At 45.3% G+C, this 19,070-nt stretch overlaps 1 protein-coding gene across 1 annotated transcript; it reads right to left on the bottom strand.

Annotated features, from left to right (window-relative positions):
* Positions 1–2,225: 2,225 nt before the first annotated feature.
* LOC311529831 (olfactory receptor 5J3-like) lies at positions 2,226–3,224 on the bottom strand (the record flags this gene model as incomplete). The annotated part of the gene is made up of 1 exon (XM_084646091.1): positions 2,226–3,224. One exon carries the CDS (start codon positions 3,222–3,224, stop codon positions 2,226–2,228), a length of 999 nt encoding a protein of 332 aa, XP_084502217.1.
* Between the last annotated feature and the right edge of the window lie 15,846 nt (positions 3,225–19,070).

The raw sequence follows: 19,070 nt of genomic DNA, 5'->3' as shown, positions 1-19,070 counted from the left end.
TGAGGCTGACTGGCCTGTAGTTCCCAGGATCCTCCTTCTTCCCTTTTTTAAAGTTTGGCACTACGTTAGCCTTTTTCCAGTCATCCGGGACTTCCCCGGTTCACCACGAGTTTTCAAAGATAATGGCCAATGGCTCTGCAATCACAGCCGCCAACTCCTTCAGCACTCTCGGATGCAACTCGTCCGGCCCCATGGACTTGTGCATGTCCAGCCTTTCTAAATAGTCCCTAACCACCTCTATCTCCACAGAGGGCTGGCCATCTCTTCCCCATTTTGTGATGCCCAGCGCAGCAGTCTGGGAGCTGACCTTGTTAGTGAAAACAGAGGCAAAAAAAGCATTGAGTACATTAGCTTTCTCCACATCCTCTGTCACTAGGTTGCCTCCCTCATTCAGTAAGGGGCCCACACATTCCTTGGCTTTCTTCTTGTTGCCAACATACCTGAGGAAACCCTTCTTGTTACTCTTGACATCTCTGGCTAGCTGCAGCTCCAGGTGCGATTTGGCCCTCCTGATAACATTCCTACATGCCCGAGCAATATTTTTATACTCTTCCCTGGTCATATGTCCAACCTTCCACTTCTTGTAAGCTTCTTTTTTATGTTTAAGATCCGCTAGGATTTCACCATTAAGCCAAGCTGGTCGCCTGCCATATTTACTATTCTTTCGACTCATTGGGATGGTTTGTCCCTGTAACCTCTACAGGGATTCCTTGAAATACAGCCAGCTCTCCTGGACTCCTCTCCCCTTCAAGTTAGTCCCCCAGGGGATCCTGGCCATCCGTTCCCTGAGGGAGTCGAAGTCTGCTTTCCTGAAGTCCAGGGTCCGTATCCTGCTGCTTACCTTTCTTCCCTGCGTCAGGATCCTGAACTCAACCAACTCATGGTCACTGCCTCCCAGATTCCCATCCACTTTTGCTTCCCCCACTAATTCTACCCAGTTTGTGAGCAGCAGGTCAAGAAAAGCTCCCCCCCTAGTTGGCTCCTCTAGCACTTGCGCCAGAAAATTGTCCCCTACGCTTTCCAAAAACTTCCTGGATTGTCTATGCACCGCTGTATTGCTCTCCCAGCAGATATCAGGAAAATTAAAGTCACCCATGAGAATCAGGGCATGCGATCTAGTAGCTTCCGTGAGCTGCCGGAAGAAAGCCTCATCTACCTCATCCCCCTGGTCCGGTGGTCTATAGCAGACTCCCACCACTACATCACTCTTGTTGCACACACTTCTAAACTTAATCCAGAGACACTCAGGTTTTTCTGCAGTTTCGTACTGGAGCTCTGAGCAGTCATACTGCTCCCTTACATACAGTGCTACTCCCCCACCTTTTCTGCCCTGCCTGTCCTTCCTGAACAGTTTATAACCATCCATGACAGTACTCCAGTCATGTGAGTTATCCCACCAAGTCTCTGTTATTCCGATCACGTCATAGTTCCTTGACATCACCAGGACCTCCAGTTCTCCCTGCTTGTTTCCAAGGCTTTGTGAATTTGTATATAAGCACTTGAGATAACCTGTTGATACTGATACTGTATGGGAATCGGGCGTTGGTTTGGGGGCTGAAATTTCTAATAGCAAGGATTGCCTGTCTGATCTTTCTGACCGCCTCTGTTCCAGGCCACATGTATATAGTGTAAATAAAAAAGCAAAACTTTGAATCTGTGTAGCTGGTTTCTCCAAAAGGAAGCCAACCTGGAGAGCTTATCATCTGAGATAGAGAGGGAGAGTCGGATGGACGATAGGAGCTGCAGTTGCTCATTTCCTCTGACATCTCAGGACTAAGGTGTCTAAGCTGAGTTCTCAAAAATCAAGGGAGCCAAAACCAAGAGCCACTTTGGAAAAAGTTGGTCATCTGACTTTCTGTACTATAAAGATACTTACAGGTTACCCCCATGGGTCAGTAATTTAACCCCTTCCTTGAAGTAGATACAAATTAAAATGTTATTCCCCTCACTTCTGTTCACTATCTATCCATCTATCTATCATTACATGTTGTCTGTTTGTTTGTCTATTTATCCAACATGTTTTTATTTTGTTGCCCATCACTGTGGTATCTTGGCCATGGATTTTAAAAGGATACTAAGAGAGAAAGGCATTCCACTCTCATTGCATATGAATGGATTTGGGCACCTAAATCCCTTGGGTCCATTGAAAATTGCTGCCCACTTTTGATGGATCAGCATTAGCAAAGCCCCTTGTGAATGTAATCTAGTCTTTGGCTCTTCTCCCTCTATGTGTTATAGAAAGCTCTGTTTAGGCCAGGTTCTTTGGAAGAGGGAAGGGTGGGAAGATGCAAACCACTGACTGTGACAGGAAGCCTTCTCCTCAATGCCTCTTTAACTTCCTTATTCCTCAGGCTGTAGATCATGGGGTTCACCAGGGGAATCACTAGGGTGTACAGCACAGAGACAGCTTTGTCCTGCTGAGCAGAATAACTTGGCTTGGGCCGCACGTACATGAAAATCAGAGTCCCGAAGAAGATGGAGATGGCTGTGAGGTGAGAGGTGCAGGTGGAGAAGGTCTTGCATCTGCCCTGATGGGAGGGGATCCTGAGGATGGCTGAGAAGATGTACAGGTAGGAAGTCAGCGTGGTCAGGAAGCTGCTGACACCGATGACACAGGCCGAGGCCAGGATGATGGTCATGTTGCTCTGGGTCTCGTTGCAGGAGAGCTTCACCAGGGGTGTGATGTCACAGAAGAAATGGTCGACCTGGTTGTCCCCACAGAAGGGCAAGCTGAATGTGCAGAGAGTTTGGATTAAGGAGTTCAGGAAGCCGCTGGCATAGGAGCAGGCCAGGAGCCAGGTGCAAACCCCATCGGACATGGCAACTGTGTAGAGCAGCGGCTTGCAGATGGCCACAAAGCGATCGTAGGCCATGGCGGCCAGCAGGCAGCACTCAGTGGTCAGCATGCCGCCGAAGACACAGAACTGCACGGCGCACCCCAAGAAGGAGATGGTCCCGTCTCCTGTCACGAAGCTGTTCAGAGCCTTGGGGATGATGGCAGAGGCGTAGCAGAGGTCCACGAAGGACAGGTGCCTGAGAAAGAGGTACATGGGGGTGTGCAGGCGAGCATCGAGGTGGATGACCAGCAGGAGGCTGGCGTTCCCCAGCAGGATGGTGACGTAGCTGACTGAGAAAAGCGCAAAGAGCAGGGCTCGCAGCTCTGGGCTTGATGTGAAGCCCAGAAGGATGAACTCCATCACCGTGGTGCTGTTTCCACTGCCCATGCTTGGGATCTGATGGTGGGAAAGGAAAAAGGGAAATATCACAGAGGGGCTGGGAACCTCCACTGCTGGCCCTAGTATCTCCACATCTTAATGCTAGGGGACAGACTCTGATCTCAGTTGGGCCAGCAGAATTCCACTGAGTCACTCTGGATTGACACCGGGGTAAATGAGAACAGAATTGGGCCGAAAAGGCCAGAGTCCTATCTTGGAATTAAGCCAGAGGATAGTGTGCACAAGTGAACAAAGTGCTCTACTAGGTTTTATCCCCAGCTCTGGTAATGGACTGTTGGGTGACCTAGGGGAAGTCCCATCCCCCCTCTATACTTTAGTTTACCCACCTGTAAAATGGAAGTAATGATACTGAACTTCAGCCTAAAGTGCTGTGAGGTCTGTGGGTGAGAAGAACTCGAGTTGTTGTTAATTTGGCTCTGACTCTGGATTTATACGAGGGTTTCTGAGAGAAGAATTTGCCCCCAAAGGTTTATCTCTTCTCTCAAAGCCAATTGAGTTCCTCTGGATGTACACTGAAGTGCCTGAGAGAAAAATTGGGTGCAGATAGACAGATCCACTTTCTCTTCTGTGAAACCCAGTGGAATTGCCGTGTATTTATTAGGGTGTCAACTTAATTCATGACTACATCAGTCTGAAAGTAGCATTTCTTATATATCTAATGCACTTACATTACTCCCATTACAACAGCATCTAACAACCTGTAATACATTTACCACCACCACCCCTCCCCCCAATCCCTTTCATAAATGGAAGTGCTATTTGTTGGGGATTGGTCCTGCTTTGAGCAAGGCGTTGGACTAGATGACCTCCTGAGGTCCCTTCCAACCCTGATATTCTATGATTCTATGTTGCTAAAATAAAAGCTTACTTAATTCTTCAGATGTCAAACATTTTCAATGTTTTTCCTTCATTTCTTCACACAATGTACAGGGAACCTGTGGAACTCTTTGCCAGAGGATGTTTTGAAGGCCAAGACTATAACAGAGTTCAAAAAAGAATTAGAGAAGTTCATGGAGGGTAGGTCCACCAATGGCTATTAGCCAGGATGGGCAGAGATGGTGTCCCTAGCCTCTGTTTGTCAGAAGCTGGGAATCGGTGACAGTGGATGAACAACTTGATGATTGTTAGGGTTAGGGTTTAGGGTTAAGGTTTAGGGTTAGGGTTAAGGTTAGCTGTAGCTCAAGAAAGCTTATGCTCAAATAAATTTGTTAGTCTCTAAGGTGCCACAAGTACTCCTTTTCTTTTAACTGGATGATTGTCCCTTTTCTTCATTCCCTCTGGAGCACCTGACATTAGCCACTGTTGGAAGACAGGATACTGGGCTAGATTAACCTTTGGTCTGACCCAATATGGCCATTCTTATGTTCTTATCTTCTGAATATTAAAAAAGGTTAAAAGGATTTTTAATGGTGTGTTTGCCATGGGACTAAGCAGGGTGAGATCTGTTTATTACCAAACCCCACAGCTTGTTTAAAACTGTTTAATGTTGGACAGTGACTGGGTCAAGTGAACACTTTTGGCCCATATATTACATCTAAATTAATACAACACCTCCTATGTGAACTAATCATACAAATAATAAAAATAATCTAGTATTCGATCCCCTGTACCACTCACTGTCAGAGGTTTCAAAGGAAAGTGCTCATTAATAGCATGATGACACGAACTGCCCATAAAGAACTCAGACTGCAGAAAGCCTGCAAGTTTCCAGGCAGGTGATAGAAAGAGCAGTCTTTGCTGATTAAGATAAAAATAGGCACAGAATAGGTTCCAAAGGTGCTCTGAATTGTCATTCCCCATGTTGTTTTAACAGGGACCAATCAGTGTTTCCTGTCCCATAGTAAATGCCTGCCTCTGCTAAGTATTGATAAAGGGCTGAGATCTTTTCTTTAGCAGGGCAGATTTGCTTCTCTTTTCAACTAGTATCAACCAAAGTAACTCCTTGCCCCATGCTGAGGACTCAGAAGTTACTCTGGAATGACCTGGTGGGACTGGCATCAATGCTAAAAAAAATTATGATTTCTCTGTAGGTTGCTCTTCTCTCCTCCCCCCGCCCCCACTGAACAGAATATTAAATGGAAAAAGAAAATCCAAAGTTCATTTCCCAGAACTTACATTTCCTTGTCAATCAAATCTGATTTACAAGATCATTTGTTACCTTTGTCTCCGCAGTGCCCTTGTTTTAGAGACAAGAACATTCTGCAAATAACACCGATTTGACTGGGATTTTCAAAGCAAACAAACAAGAATTGGGTGCCTCATCTCTGAAAATCCTCACCGCAGGCTTTGCTCTCTTTAATGGGGCTCGCTCTTCTCTCACACCTTCCCGCATACATCAGGAGTAACTCCACTGGAATCAGTGGGGCTGTTTCCCCTTTTCATTTATATGGGTGCAAAACACTATTAAATGTAACCTGCTAACCTTTTGCCATTTCAATCCGTGGCAGAACACTAACCAATGTACTATGCAGCTTCCTTCACAGCTTCTGGCGAGTGGCTTTATCAAGTGTTTTGGCAATCCAAATACATTTGATGTACTCCTGTCATCCACCTCTTGCTTGACTCTCTCTCTCTCTTTCTTACACAACACACATAATGTGCTGAGGTACATTATGATGTTATAGAAGCCATACATCATTCTTCTTATCAAGAGCCATTCCTCTCAGTGTTCTACAACTCTCTCTCTCATTATTGATTTAATTAGTGTGCTGGTACTGAATTGTGTCACGGGTCTATAAGACCCTGGGATGGCCTTTTGCACTGCTTTGATAAGGATCGGCTAGGTGCAACATTGTGCAAATATAAACAAGCGCCAAGTGGTGCCAACTTTTCCAAGAAACTTGTTGAATGATCCCTTTCAGAAATAAACATTCTGAAATGATTTTTTTCATCAAGAAAGTAATTCATAAGCATATGTCCCATGCCATCATTTCCACAGATTTTGAGTTTGCACCTGCCAGCACTAACTGCAGTGTGTTGTCCTGGTCTCCTGATAAGCACAACACCTGGTTGTCAGTGTTGATACACCTGAGCCATCTGATATTGCACCTGAATAGTATCAGGTCCATAAATCCCTGAGTGATGATAACAGAGTTATGTGAATGGATTGACATGGCATGCATTTGAATCACTGATTGACTCTCATATCACATTCCCAGCCATTTAAGCCATCCATGCCTCCTGTTCTTCCACCCAGTCGTGGCTAGATCAGATATGTGTGGAGCTCCCCCTGACTGCTGCTGCTGCCAGCAAGAGGAGAATCATGCTTACTGATTTCCATTAGAAACACTGGGATTGCCAGCTGGTCAGATCCAAGGTTCAGATAGCCCAGTATCCTGTCTCTGAGAGAGGCCAGCACAAGATGCTTTTTGACTTAAGCAGATATCAGATAATCTGCTTCCCTGGTGGTCTCTATAGTTAGAGATTGCTTTAATCCCTGAAACAAGAGGTTTTCTATCCCTTCCAGATCTGTTGTTACCCTGAATTGTGATAGCCGTGAAACTCATTGTCCCAATAATAGAGTCAGAACTGAGAAACTTTTACCCATTTGAAAAGGCAACAAAATTGCTTTTCCACCTACCTGGGAGCAGAGCTGTGTCTCTTCAATTCAGTCCAAAAGCCAGATGCTGGAACATAGGCAGAGACCTTTTATCTGCCTTGGCAACCGTTTGAGGATTGGTGTCTGAAGACCTTCCCACGATGCATGCGCTGCACATGGGATTATAGTGCAAAGTGTATCTCACGGAGAGTTTGTGAGGTCAAAGTTAAGGAGACACGGTTGATGGAAAACAACATGGCAATGAAGATCTAAAGTTACACCTCCCTACAGAAGAGGGACAGTATACTTCTCTGTGGTCTGAAAATGGCTTGGCTGAATTTTTATGGGACTTTATCAGCCCAGGCACAAAACTTTCCTATGAAGATAGAGATTCATCCAAATCCCACGGAAATCAATGGCAGACTTTCAAAAGATTTGGATGGTGCACATGAAAATATGAATATACCTTTAGATATTTTACTAACAAAATAAATAATAATAAAATAAAATAATTACAATAAAATAAAAAAAATATCAAACTTAGGTGAAGATTTTTGATGATATTTAGGTGTTGTTTCACTCAGTTTTGCAACATCTAAGTGATTTGGAAGCCTAAATCTCATTTTAAAAAGGGATTTAGGCGTTCAGAGTCAAGGTCCCATCAACAGTCAGTGGGATTTTGGCTCCTAGGTGCCAAAATCCTTTCTGAAAATGTGAGTTAAGCTGTAAAACAAGTTAGGCATTCCAATGCTGAGCATAGCTACTCCTGCATATGTAAGCGGAATAATGGTCCTGCTATTGTGGGGAACTTTCCTGGCTCATACACTACCCCGGTGAAATGGGCTAGCGAAAGGATCTGAGGCCTCACTCCCACTTCCTTTATCCAGAGGCCTGCTGCCCTAGAGGACTCCCCTTCCACTCTCCTATGTGGCAGAGTCCTCGTAACCCCAACAAGGCTGGACCCAGGATTCCTGAGGGGCTCAACCCCCAACCTTGTCATGGTCACTTAGGGCAGGGGCTAGGGTGTCCCCACTCTGGGGTGACCTCTCTGCACGGGATGCTTCCCAGACCCACTGATCATTACATGCAGTTTATTAAACAGCAACCAAATTAAAATAAATAAGGAAAAAACAGGAAAGGTGAAAGGAAAACATGTCACCCTGCTCTGTGGCATGGGGCTGTCACAACCAGCGTCTCTGGAATGTCAGGGCACTTCAGTCTGTCCCTTGTAAATCCCAGGCCTTCTTCTCAGGCCCTGGCTGTGCTGCAGGGATGCTGAGGGTCGGATACTTGCTCTGGCGGTGGCCACACACCTTCAGGATCTGGGTGGCAGGACCTGACTTCCCAGCATCGCTCCCCTCCCGTCGGGGTTATGATCCCCCTCCACATCTGGCCTGCAAGGCCTCTCAGCTGGGGGCATCTCCCTGCGTTCAGCCCACTGCCTGGGGTCCCCCTTGCTCTCCCCAGCTGCTCACCGCACCTGGCTCCGGACTGCTTCAGCCCCAGCTCCCGCTCCACCGCTCTGCCTCCAGCTCCCTGGGCCGATTCTCTGGCCCCCCCTGGCTCTGGTTGCTGCCCCTCTGCTCCCAGGACAGGTCTGATCTGTGGGCTGCTTCTGTGACTCTGCTCCTAGCACCGACCTGCTTCCTGGGATGCATCTCTGGGTCTCTCTGGATCTGGCACAGCTCTGCTCCCCAGCTCAGCTCAGGCCCCTGCTTTCTCCTTACCTCAGCCCACTCTGTCTGACCCAGGCAATTCCAGCTCCCATGGAGGATGGGGACCCTCATTAGCCTGCCCGCCCTGTCAATCAGGCTGAACTGAAGCATCGACCTCTTCCCATTGTTCCTGGGGACTGTCAGTCTCAGGGTCCTGATTTCCCATCGACCCTTCCCCTTTCTTTTAGTACTGGGAGCTAGCCAGCCAAAACACCCTCACTGACCAGCAGTCCTGTTAGGATATATATATTCAGGCCTGTCGGTAAAGGCCTGTACTCTAAGAATTTAGGTGTATTCTTATCACTTGGCTAGTTCTAAAGGTATAAAAGAAAGAATCAAAATCACTGTCTGCCGGTGTAAGGTCCTTCTCTTACTGTGACAATCTGAGGCCCTGTGCTTAGGCTAAGGCCTTTGGCTAAGCAACAGAGGCAGCCATAAACTGGGAAGCGACCGGTCACATCCTTACATTCCAAACCAGTCACATTGAAAGAAGGTGCTATTGGGCTGTTAGGAATACAATGCTGTCCTGATAATGCCTATCGCCTCCAGAGAAAGGGAAGTGCCTAGAAGATGTAAAAGGAAACTTAGTTTGATAGCATCCTGTCTGGCAAGAACTCACTTCTCAATAGCTGGGGTGTGAAATCCTCACTTCTATATTTTTTGTCATTATAGTTCCCACTTTGCTATTGTTCGTCTGTATAATCTCTGTCTGGTTCTGTGATTGTTTCTGTCTGCTGTATAATTAATTTTGCTGGGTGTAAACTAATTAAGGTGGTGGGATATAATTGTTTACATAATCATGTTACAATATGTTAGGATTGGTTAATTAAAGTTCAGGAAAATGATTGGTTAAGGTATAGCAAAGCAGAACTCAAGTTTACTATATAGTCTGCAGTCAATCAGGAAGTGAGGGGGTGGGTGGGGGAGATAAGAACAGGGAAGGGGGGTAAGGAAATTGGAATCATGTTTTGCTAAAGGGGGAATTGGGAACAGGGAATGGGGGTAAGGAAATTGGAATCATGTTTGGCTAAAGGGGGAAATGGGAACAGGGAATGGGGGTAAGGAAATTGGAATCATGTTTGGCTAAGGGCAGGAATCGGAACAGGGACACAGGTGTAAGGCTCTGTGGTGTCAGAGCTGGGAAGGGGGACAGTAAGGAAGGAAACTGGAATCATACTTGCTGGAAGTTCACCCCAATAAACATCAAATTGTTTGCACCTTTGGACTTCGGGTATTGTTGCTCTCTGTTCATGCGAGAAGGACCAGGGAAGTAAGTGGGTGAAGGAATAAGCCCCCTAACAAGTTCCCTTACACATAACTTCAAACATCTGGGCCTCAGTCTTGCAATTTACACTGTGAGGCACTGAATTATATTATTACTATTATTTTATTGCTGTTGTAGTGCGTACGACTCGCAGTCATGGTGAGAAGCCCAACAGGCATGGTGCTATATAAACATTTGCTGTGACATAACTGGCAAGTAGCTACCATATCATTAGAAGATCTTACTGAGATAAGTTTATGTATCGCTGTAGACCAGGGACTGTGTGTAATTCCATGGAGAAGGGTGACTACAGCCCTCCAGGAACTAAGAAAATGTGGGTGGGGGTGTTTAGACAAATTTACTCAGTCTGTAACACCTCCAGAGAGGTATCCCCATATACTGGCTCAGACTGGATTCTCCTATGGCCCACAGACAATAGAAGGACTTCTGGAGAACTAGCCTGAGTTTAAACTGACATGGGGCCTTATTTCTGATCCAGCAAATGGACAGGACCTTCTGTCCTGTGGGGGCCCCAATCTTTAGGGATGGGTTGGAAGGATTCACATGGACCAGAGCTCAAGGTGGGATTTGGGGTGATTTCTGCTAACCTTATTAGCATGCTCATAGGTTCTTTTCTTGTTTTGAAGGTTTTCTCTGCAATGTTTTAACTGTGCTTGCCGCATGGTGACTTATAACTGCTCTCAATTACAGTAGTTCACAGCCTTGGAATAGAAAGCCAAGCCCACACTCCAACCTGGTAAGGCAGTCTGGCTTGCTAGGAATAACAGTGCAGGTAGGGGACTATGCAGCCTGGAAATACGAAAGTCAGGAGGGAGAGAGACGTACAGCTCTTCAAAGGGCGTCCTCCATGCAGTAAGACCTCTTGCATATGGTGCATGTGAGGTCATGTCGTGCAGGGGATGCCATTTTGAGAACAGTTAGTCAGTTGGATGTGTGTGTCAGGAGCTGTAGAAGGAAGCCATGCGATTGGAGGAACTAAGCAGTACAAACCATATCAGGTGCAAGGAAGGCGGCCCTGAGGTAACAGTGAAGGAGATACTGAGTGGGGTCTGCTGTTGGGAAGTAGCTCAGGGAATTGTATGTGTCCTTTTTCCAAAAAGTCAGCTACCATAGCTGCTACTATTAGGGTCCCTAGGCTGGAGCCCATAGTAGAGGGGGGGCCTTGTCTCCCCCCTTCCTCCCCGATTAATCACTGAGACTGGGAGACAACGGAAACTGTGCAAGGGAGGGTGGCTTCTCCTCACCTCCCTTGTTGGCTTATGATGAAAATGGCTCAGTAGGCTGTGACCCTTTTCTCTAGAGAGAGAAGGGCTACAAGGAGGGTCACGTGAGCCTCTGAGGCTAGCGAAATCCGCCAGGAAGCATGGGACCCACTGAGACAAGGACAGAGCTTTATCACAATACCTAAATTCCTTTAAAATCCAGACCTGAAAGGCCAAATCCCACTGAATTTCAATGGAATTTGGGTGCTTAACTCCTTCAGGACTTTTGGAAAATGCCAGCCAAAAATAATTGAATGTAAATGGGCTCAGATTTGCATAGGTCGAGTCCTGAGCATTTTCTGAGAATCATGCTTCTTTAAAGTGTCTCAAGATGACCACCCAGATAATTATGGCTTTTGGGTCAAACCTTCCAGAGGAGCTGACAAATGTTACTCCTGGGGGAATTCTGCACCAAAAAATTAAAACTTCTGCATACTTTATTTGTCAGAATAACACAATATAATCAGTCCAGTTTCAATTGTTTTGCTAATTTATTTCAAAATACCTGTCAACAAGTATGTCAACAAAAAAGACAACAACAAAGCAAAGATTCCCCAAGGAGCAGAGAGCAAAAGAAATCCCCTATAACAACCAGTTCCAGTTGCGGACTGCTGGAGGGGCTACATGAGGCTTCCCAGAGCCCAGATATCCACATCCCCTCCCTCCAGAGTCCAGCTGAAGGTCACTTCCCACCCCAGATACTTGCACCCCTCTTCCCAGGGCCCAGCCATAGGGCACCCTCGGCCCAGCCACATGCACCCCCTCCCTCCAAAGTCTTTACTCTTCCTATCTTCTTTACTGTCCCATCAGGGGACGCATTGTGGCCCGGCCCTTCTTCAACCTTTGCCAGAGCTGGGTGTCCTGGGCCCTCTCCGGTCCCTGGGTGGATGAGGATCAAGCTGGGTGCCAGAGTGTGCAGAGCCTCCATCCCTACCAGGCCGGGCACTCCACTCACTGCGAGCTGGAGAACTGGGCTCTGCAGACACAAGCAGCCCCAATTCTATGTGGGAAACATGAAAGTCTGCTCAGAACTTTAATTCTGTGCAAATTCTGCATTGTGTAATGGTCCAGAATTCCCTTAGAAGTAAAATGCAAGAGATACTAGAAGTAATGGTTAACATTATTTCACCAAAATTGCCTTTATTTTAAATTATTTTTATAGCCGTCCAATAACATGTGATTCTGCCTGACATTTACAAAACAACCTAGGAGGGTGACAAACCATCAGCACTAAATGTAGAGAGCTCCTGTTCACACTCACCCCATGTACAGCCCAGAATTTTTAACTTAGCAACTATCTACATTGACAGCAATGAACAAAAATGCAATTCATGCCAAACATCTGATATCAGGGATAACCATTTAACTTCTGAAAGCGATTGCCTTCATCGCTATCCTTCTCAGGGCATCCTTGACCTCCTTGTTTCTTAGACTGTATATGAGGGGGTTGACTGTGGGAGTCAGGACAGTGTAGAGCATGGCGAAGACTCTGTTTAGACCAGGCAACTGATTTCCTATTGGGAAACCATAGATAATAATGAGGGCCCCATAGAAAATGCTAATGATAAGGAGGTGTGAGGAGCAGGTGGAGAAGGCTTTTTTTCTTCCCTGTGGTGGAAGGGATCCTAGAGATAGTCAATATGATCCTATAGTAGGAAACCAGGATTAGTAAACATGGAACCACAACCACACAGGCAGCAAAGGTGAAAGTTACAGCCTCAGTCTTATAAGCACCAGTGCACAACAGTGTTAGCAGAGGCATTAAATCGCAGAAGAAATGGTCTATCTCATTGGAAATAAAGAAAGACAACCTGAATAGCATAACTATGCTTATCACAGGAACCACAAAGTCAGCAGCCCAAGAACCAGCTGCTAGCAGAAGGCAAGCCCTGAAGTTCATTATTGCTGAACAATTTAGTGGATGGTAGATGGCTAAATATCGGTCAAAGGACATGACTGATAAGAACAAACACTTGGAAATACCCAGGGAACCAAACACATACAACTGTGTGATACAGCCTAGGGGTGAAATCACGTCATGGTCTGTAAGGAAGGTTCTCAGCATCTTAGGGACAATTGTTGAGATGTAGCAGATCTCCAAGATGGATAAGTTGCCCTGGAAAAAGTACATGGGGGTGTGAAGGCTGTGATCAGCCAATACAACAATGACAACAAGCATGTGCCCAGAGACAGCAATCAAATAGATAAATAAAAATGTCACAAAGGGTAGGAGTTGCAGTTCATGGAGGTTTCCAAACCCAAGCAGGATGAATTATGTGGTGGCACTTCGATTTTCCTTTGCATTGTTGGCAATGGTGTCCCACAAGACATGTATATTTGAAAAAAGCCCCACAATATTAACTCAAGCAGTGGTCAGCAAAGTTCAATTGGTATGAAAGCTCAACTCTCCTCATGTAAACTAGGGCTCTGATCATGCATACACTTATATTTTTGAGTATACTTATGCACCTATTTCAGCTATCTACTACACGCCTTCCAACTTCTAGAGCAAATGACACAGGGACTCTACAAACAGCCTCATTTACCAGAGGCTGTTTCATTCCCACAGTATTGTCCATCCCATGCCTGGTAAACTAGCTCTAGCAATATCAATTCAGGAAAAAAACATTCAGAATGGGAAAATGTGTATTCACAAAAATGCCATTGTCTTTTAAAATATTAGATCAAGGGATGGGAATGTGATTAGATAGATAATTTCTGAATTTTCCACTCATGTCAATGACCATGGCATCCACTTATGTTGGTGCTGAATTTGGTCCCAGATCTCTACAAAGTGACTGAGATGGTTGGGTGAGCAAGAGGGTTATGAACATTCCAGGATTTAGATAAAGGCAAATGCTAAAGGGACTTTGTGTTGAATGAAATATTGTACGATTGAGCTGATTGAGTCTTTTACATAATAAAGCAGCTGTTCAGGGGCCAGAGCTAACACTCCGCATTTTGATAGACCCCAACCCACTTATTTTTTTAAATAAATGATTTTCAATAAATAAAACAAACAGACGTGGCTATTGACTTTATCCTTCTTCATATATGAAGAATCTGTCAGATCTTCCCTGGGTCCTCTCATTCACACTATACCCTGCTTTTATTAATGTATGTGCTCTAGTTTATACGCAGCAGGAATAGTTACAGAGAATCACTCTCTGTTAGGAGAAAACAGTGGCCATTAATTAAATTGAATTAGTGTCCCAACGGGAATATTTTGCTTTTGTTGGGAGAACCTCTTTCTGTTGGCTTACAGGCAACATTTCATCATATACTGACTTCATCGTCTCTCTATCTATCCATCCATTTATCTTGGTGCCCATCATGGTATTATCTGAGCACCTCCCAGGAAAACAGACTGGTATAACAAGCCCCCAGTGGTCTTCTCCAAGACTTCCACTCTTCCCCTCCCAGTGGTTATCCTCAGATGGACTTTCCTGGGTACCCTTCTAATCCATAAACCCCACAGTACCAAAGGATTCACTGAGGAGTTGAGAGATCCTGCATGACACAGAGAGGAAGTTCAGAAGACTTCATTGTGTTGGGAGACTTCAACACCATGCAAACTACCCCTTTAATAAAATAGCCCAGCATCTCCTGTTCAATTAGCCTTTGTCACTGATTTCAAAAGAAGCATGCAGGCCACAATTTTCAAAAGTGACTATTGATTTCAGGTGTCTTCATTTTAGCCCACCCAATGTATTGTTCTGGGGTATAGGCATCCAGATGCCTAATGTGTAGCAGCAGTGTACATACCCAGAGGCAGAAAACTAGATGTTTAAGAGCTTTTGTACTGCAAAACCTTGGATGCTAAACAAATTTAGGCACCTACAGTATTCATTGGTAGCCGAGAGGGGCTTTGTGAATCCCAGTGGGGACTGATTCTGAGATTTAGGCACCTAAACCCCATTGTGAATCGAGCCCGAAGACTCTTTTGAAAATAGAATGCATGCACTTTCATTTTCCCCTAGGTAACTTACACAAACCACACATAGAGTCTGTATCGGAATCAGGAACTGATCTCCCATTTCCTGAATCCCTGGGCAATTCCTGTCGACTAGATAGACTTCATTTCCTAATGACAGAGTCCTCTACCCCTCGAGCCAAAGAACAACTTCAGTGGCAGTGAATATAAGGGGGATGCTTCACGGAGGCAGCTGAGAGACCCGGTGGCCTAGTCACTAGTCCATCCTTTCTACACAAAAATATTAAAGACATGGGCTGGGATATTCAGGGTCCCAGCAAAGTTGGATGCCTTGCTCCACTGACATCCAATGGGATTTGGGTTCCAGACTGCCTCTTCTTTGAAAACCCCTTTCTGAATTATTTATTACAGAGTAAAGCCAAAATTAACATACGTCCACAGTTTCCAGTACAGGTGTTTCACCAGGAACTCTAGGCATACAAGCGAGCAGTGGCAGGACCAACAAAGGAGAAGTGACACTAGAATCATAGAATCATAGAATATCAGGGTTGGAAGGGACCTCAGGAGGTCATCTAGTCCAACCCCCTGCTCAAAAGCAGGACCCATACCCAATTAAATCATCCCAGCCAGGGCTTTGTCAAGCCTGACCTTAAAAACTTCTAAGGAAGGAGATTCCACCACCTCCCTAGGCAACACATTCCAGTGTTTCACCACCCTCCTAGTGAAAAAGTTTTTCCTAATATCCAACCTAAACCTCCCCCACTGCAACTTGAGACCATTACTCCTTGTCCTGTCCTCTTCCACCACTGAGAATAGTCTAGAACCATCCTCTCTGGAACTACCTCTCAGGTAGTTGAAAGCAGCTATCAAATCCCCCCTCATTCTTCTCCTCCGCAGACTAAACAATCCCAGTTCCCTCAGCCTCTCCTCATAACTCATGTGTTCCAGACCCCTAATCATTTTTGTTGCCCTTCGCTGGACTCTCTCCAATTTATCCACATCCTTCTTGTAGTGTGGGGCCCAAAACTGGACACAGTACTCCAGATGAGGCCTCACCAATGTCGAATAGCAGGGGACGATCACGTCCCTCGATCTGCTGGCTATGCACCTAATTATACATCCCAAAATGCCATTGGCCTTCTTGGCAACAAGGGCACACTGCTGGCTCATATCCAGCTTCTCGTTCACTGTCACCCCTAGGTCCTTTTCCGCAGAACTGCTGCCTAGCCATTCAGTCCCTAGTCTGTAGCTGTGCATTGGGTTCTTCCGTCCTAAGTGCAGGACCCTGCACTTATCCTTATTGAACCTCATCAGATTTCTTTTGGCCCAATCCTCCAATTTGTCTAGATCCCTCTGTATCCTATCCCTGCCCTCCAGCATATCTACCACTCCTCCCAGTTTAGTATCATCCGCAAATTTGCTGAGAGTGCAATCCACACCATCCTCCAGATCATTTATGAAGATATTGAACAAAACCGGCCCCAGGACCGACCCCTGGGGCACTCCACTTGACACCGGCTGCCAACTAGACATGGAAACATTGATCACTATCCGTTGAGCCCGACAATCTAGCCAACTTTCTACCCACCTTACAGTGCATTCATCCAGCCCATACTTCCTTAACTTGCTGACAAGAATACTGTGGGAGACCGTGTCAAAAGCTTTGCTAAAGTCAAGATACAATACATCCACTGCTTTCCCTTCATCCACAGAACCAGTAATCTCATCATAGAAGGCGATTAGATTAGTCAGGCACGACCTTCCCTTGGTGAATCCATGCTGACTGTTTCTGATCACTTTCCTCTCATGTAAGTGCTTCAGGATTGATTCTTTGAGGACCTGCTCCATGGTTTTTCCGGGGACTGAAGTGAGGCTTACTGGCCTGTAGTTCCCAGGATCCTCCTTCTTCCCCTTTTTAAAGATTGGCACTACATTAGCCTTTTTCCAGTCATCCGGGACTTCCCCTGTTCGAAAGAAAGAAAGAAAGAAAGAAAGAAAGAAAGAAAGAAAGAAAGAAAGAAAGAAAGAAAGAAAAGTTTTAGTGACATTGAGTGAGATTTTCAAAGTCTAACGCTGCTCCTATTAATGTAAATGGATAAAATTCCCACAGATTTCTGTGTGAGCAGAGTGAGTTCAGTGCTGCATGTTTTTTGAAAATGCATTCGGAGCATGTGTGTGGACATTAACACTGGATTTCATCATGATAAATCAGATTACTTGTACAAGAAAAATCGTAGTATTATAGTAATAAATTCTTTGCCAGAGAAAATGAGCCAGAAGTTATTATTGAAAAGAATATTATAAATTGGCAACTTTAATTTTATTAATCTTAAAGATTCACTGATACATGACCAAATAATTTGTGGTATATAAGACTCACACCTACTTTGGGATATTTAAGATGAGAGTTAGATTTAGTGTCCATGTGAAAATCCTTTTATAGTGTAAATTGACATATCCCTATCAATTCACACTAGCTGTGTTTCAGAGCCGGGACAACTGAGGGAAATAGAGCTGTGAAAGAAGGAAGGGTGGTGCAGTGGTTAGAGTGCTAGGTCTGTGTCTGTAGTCACCTAGGCAAATTGGTGAGGCTTTTTACCAAACCTTGTCCAGGAAGTGGGGTGCAAGGTTTTAGGAAGTATTTTGGGGGGAAGGACGCGTCCAAACAGCTCTTTCCCAGTAACCAGTATTAGTTGGTGGTGGTAGCGGCCAGTCCAAGGACAACGGGTGTAATATTTTGTACCTTGGGGAAGTTTTGACCTAAGCTGGTAAAGATAAGCTTAGGAGGTTTTTCATGCAGGTCCCCACATCTGTACCCTAGAGTTCAGAGTGGGGGAGGAACCTTGACAGAAACATATAGTCACCAGACTTTAAATATGCAGAAGTTTGTGTAGTCTTTCTCAAAATTGCCGCTTCCATTGGTCTTAGGTCACCAATCAGACATTGTCATCAGAGCTGTCATCTAGATTTTTTTTTCATTGAAAAAATTGGTTTCATTGATGCTAAAAGGAGTTTTTGAGTCAGTTCTTCAGAATCGAAAACAACAAAAAAGAAAACGGAATAAAACAAAGCAAAACCCACAATAAACAAAACCTGTTTGTTCCAAAATTATCATTTTCTCACCAAGTTCCAAGTTCCCACCATCTCTTTGTATCTCTCTTTCGACTTACAAAAGTTAGAAAATTGTATCTATTGGTATGTTTATACTGTAAAAATAACACTTCCATTGACTTGGGATGCACAGCTAAAAAGAGCAGTGTAAACGTTCTCACTCAGGCTGGAGTGTGGGACTGAAAACCTGGCTGTGGGAAGGGTCTGGGGCCCTTAGTACAGGGTCAGACATGAGTGTCGCTTTAAGCTTGTTAAAGGCCTCCTGACACTTTCCGGTCGACTGAACAGCATTTGGCTGTTTCTTTTTGGTTAGGTCTGTCAGTGGGGCAGCGATTTGGCTGTAGTGCGGTACAAATCGTCTGTAATAACCGGCCAAGCCTAAGAAGGATTGAACCTGTTTCTTTGACTTTGGGACAGGCCACTTTTGGATAGCATCCACTTTGGCCTGTAGGGGGCTGATAGTTCCTTGACCCACCTGGTGTCCAAGGTAAGTCACTCTGTTTAGGCCTATTTGACACTTCTTAGCCTTAACAGTTAGTCCTGCCTCCCTTATGCGCTCAAGGACTTTTTGTAGATGTTCCAGGTGGTCTGCCCAGGAATCCGAAAATATGGCCACATCGTCAAGGTAGGCGACTGCATATTCTCCTAATCCCGCTAGGAGACCATCTACAAGTCTTTGGAAAGTGGTGGGTGCATTTCGCAGCCCGAAAGGGAGTACATTAAATTCATACAGCCCGAGATGTGTGATGAAGGCTGACCTTTCCTTGGCAGATTCATCTAGCGGTACCTGCCAGTACCCCTTGGTTAAGTCCAAGGTAGAGATGAACTGGGCCCGTCCCAGTTTCTCTAATAGTTCATCTGTGCGTGGCATTGGATAGTTGTCTGGGCGAGTTACAGCATTTAGCTTCCGGTAGTCCACGCAAAAACGTATCTCCCCATCTGGTTTGGGAACTAGAACCACTGGAGATGCCCATGCACTTTCAGAGGGG

This window comes from Lepidochelys olivacea, assembly GCF_965140295.1.
Source record: "Lepidochelys olivacea isolate rLepOli2 genome assembly, chromosome: 13".
Lineage (NCBI taxonomy): Eukaryota > Metazoa > Chordata > Testudines > Cheloniidae > Lepidochelys > Lepidochelys olivacea.
This window is presented reverse-complemented; position numbering and strand designations above follow the sequence as displayed.